Genomic DNA, 3,057 nt, shown 5'->3' with positions numbered 1-3,057 from the left:
ATATTGTTCAAATGTTGCATTATTATATGGAAATTGACTGAATAAACTAACACTATCTGTATCGCCAAAAAAAATTCTTAAAAACATGCCTTTTTTTTCATCGAATAAACCTTACCCTCCCCTTAAATCATTGCGTAAAATAATTCATAAATTTTGATATTTGTTACGTTTAAATTAACATGTAATGCAAATCTGGGAAAATTTGATTCAGATTTGATTCGTATTTGAATTAGACATTCGATTCGATTTCGAACATGTTATTAAAAATTCGATTCAATTCGATTCGACCATGCAAATGCTCGATTCGCACACCTCTAATAAAGATCGATAGATAATCGGCGTGCAGTTTGTTTTATTGAGAAAAATTCACAGAAATATTATTAGGCACTTTAACCAAGATCCACTTTAACCATGGATCTTATGTAAGATCCTTGCCTTTGATTTTGATTTAGGCCCTCTTTCTTTTATTTGTGTTTAGTATCGAGAATCCTACATAATAAACCTATTTGATGCATTAAAGTAAGCAAGTCACCTTTGTTGTTATGGAATAATTCCGCCCGTAATTCCCGATTGTACTTAGCAACGGTCTTCTGATGTATCTGCGTTGTAATATTTGTACTGACAGAATTGTTAGTGGACGCTGAATTTTTCGACAGTAATTGCGCGGCAACCACTCTCTCCACTGGGTTTGACAATTTCATTGCGTTTATTACTCCCTTCAGGAAATCTATCCGCTTACTGTAACCCATCATGGTATCCTTAGATGGTTTACTATAAACGAAAATCCAACTTTTTAATACTACCTACGCAAATATCTTTAACACTGTGATCTTAATAATAATAATTAGATACAATCTTAAAATAATATACAGATTATCCTAGACTTCACATGACAGCAGTTAACGGCAAAGTTCTGAAGTCATTTCAAGATAAAAATCTTACTAATTAAAGACTAAAGTTGTCAGATAAGAAATGATTAAAATTGACCAATTAAATTATCGAATGAAATTTATCCAAGCATGGTGAGAGTGTGAGTTCATTCATTTACATTCATGTAATGATCTTTGGCAGGTCAATGTGTACTATTTTTTAATATCGATCATAACTTTCATTGTTATTATCAAAATATTTAAAATTAAGCAATTACAAAAATAATCTCTCTTTTCTCTAAAAATAACATCAATATCAAGAATAAAATTGATATTTGAGAACACTAAACAATGTACTGTATTTAAATGCATGAATTTTAGTTAATTTTATTCATCAACTTTAAACATTCAATTTGGGATTTTTATCTCGAAATGACCTATTCTATAACTCGTAATGTCATTATCGTTATATTGTGTATTGCAGTTTTTTTTATCATATATTATACCTTCACAGCGACAATACAACGCTAATAAATACGATAATGACCGTCAAGAGTTAAGAGTTACAGAATAGAGCTATAGAAGAGTCTGTCATTAACTATAATTGTTACGCAAAGCCTAAAATTCTTTGGCTGTGTTCGGTTTGGCGCTTACAGCATTTGTGAGCATTATTTGATCTTCTTTAACATTTGATAAACAACAAGGATAAAGTGATGCCATGAGCGCTGTAAACACTAACACAAACACAGTCTTTGTACATTGTATAATTAAAAATATTACTTTGGTAAAGTCTGCAGCTTGTCCATCATATCATCCAGAGAAAGTATATACTGAAACAAAAAAATTTCACACATCAAATGTTTATGTAAACAAAATTTTTAAACAATCAACAGATACCCAGATAGCTAACTTGTCAAAAGTGTGTACTGCAAAGTGTGTGTTACATAATATGTACAATAGCCGAGCAGTCTGCTATTTTTCTAATAGTGGTATTAGTAGGAATGATATCAGAAAACAAGTGGATCTGCATTATGATATAATGACAAAGTATGCTTCCATTTATGCATTTTTGTTATATTATGACTGGAAAGTCTTAAGGGAGACAGAAATCAAGTTTAAAAGAGACACGGTGGATAAGAATCTGCTCTAAAATTATCAAAATTTGCTGGCAACTGCCACCGTTAGCATTTTGCACTCTGGATATTTGTACTGATATATGATATACGTATGCCCTACATTTATGTGATAAGTACATTGCTTATTTCTCATATCATTTCCTTAAGAAATACAGTTACGAAAGTAATTTAAAATTCACATGTATATAAACATATGCATATTAATTCGCATAAACATTTCATAAGAAATACCATAATTATAATTATCTGAGGCATGTCTCGCGATGTTACGCTTCGCTTTAAACAATTGCATAAAGTTAGATCTAACAAAAGGTCAATTCTGTCGTTTTTTGTATTTTGACGTGTGTCAAATGGAAAACGGCAGAAATAGAGGTTAGAAATAACTGGCGTACCTTCTCGAGCTTCCAGTCTTTATGCGGATCATCCTTCGCTATTAATTCGCAGCGTGTTAAGAGACGCTTAACGTTGATCTCCAACCTAGTCATTTGCATCATTTACCGTATACGTGCAGGCGGACAGAAAAACGGTAAAGCCTCGTGTTTCGTTCAACGTCCGCAAAACATGTCATTTGATATCATGCCATGACATATCGCGCGCTTGGTCACGTGTAGCCCAAAGTGCAGACGAGATAACAGATTCCTGTTCTTTTCTAAACTGAACTTTCTTACGTACTTACATAGTTCATTTTTTCTCTTTTCTTCTCAACATTAGCAAAGAAAAAGATAAATAGTACATGAATTAAAAAGAATTAATAGGCCTAGCTATTATATCATTATATGCATGATTCGTGACAATGATTAGAATATTTGATTCGTGTGTCAGAATATATAGATGAGATTAAAAAAGAGACAATTGAGATTTGAGAATAAAAAATCTCGAGCGTGTGTCAAATTAGGGAGATTCAAAATGCGCGTAAGAAATTTGCGCTTTTAAAATCGCGTCAGTCCTGTTAATTCGCTCGTTCACTGGAGTCGCGCTTTTCATCATCACATATCGGCCAATCAGAGCACGAAGATTTAAAATTTGAAATTTGAAGTAAACAGCAAATTAAA

The 3,057-nt window shown here is 32.3% G+C and overlaps 1 protein-coding gene across 1 annotated transcript; it reads right to left on the bottom strand.

The window, feature by feature from the left end:
- Nucleotides 1-449: 449 nt before the first annotated feature.
- LOC105462127 (vesicle transport protein USE1-like) lies at nucleotides 450-2,694 on the bottom strand. Its single transcript, XM_011708662.1, has 3 exons — nucleotides 2,398-2,694; nucleotides 1,650-1,699; nucleotides 450-771 (listed from the first exon to the last, which is right to left on the bottom strand). The coding sequence occupies exons 1-3, from the start codon at nucleotides 2,497-2,499 to the stop codon at nucleotides 465-467; spliced, it is 459 nt and encodes a 152-aa protein (XP_011706964.1). The 5' UTR covers nucleotides 2,500-2,694; the 3' UTR covers nucleotides 450-464.
- Nucleotides 2,695-3,057: the final 363 nt, after the last annotated feature.

The sequence above is a fragment of the Wasmannia auropunctata genome, unplaced genomic scaffold (assembly GCF_000956235.1).
Source record: "Wasmannia auropunctata unplaced genomic scaffold, wasmannia.A_1.0 LD270128.1, whole genome shotgun sequence".
Taxonomy (NCBI): Eukaryota; Metazoa; Arthropoda; class Insecta; order Hymenoptera; family Formicidae; genus Wasmannia; species Wasmannia auropunctata.
This window is presented reverse-complemented; position numbering and strand designations above follow the sequence as displayed.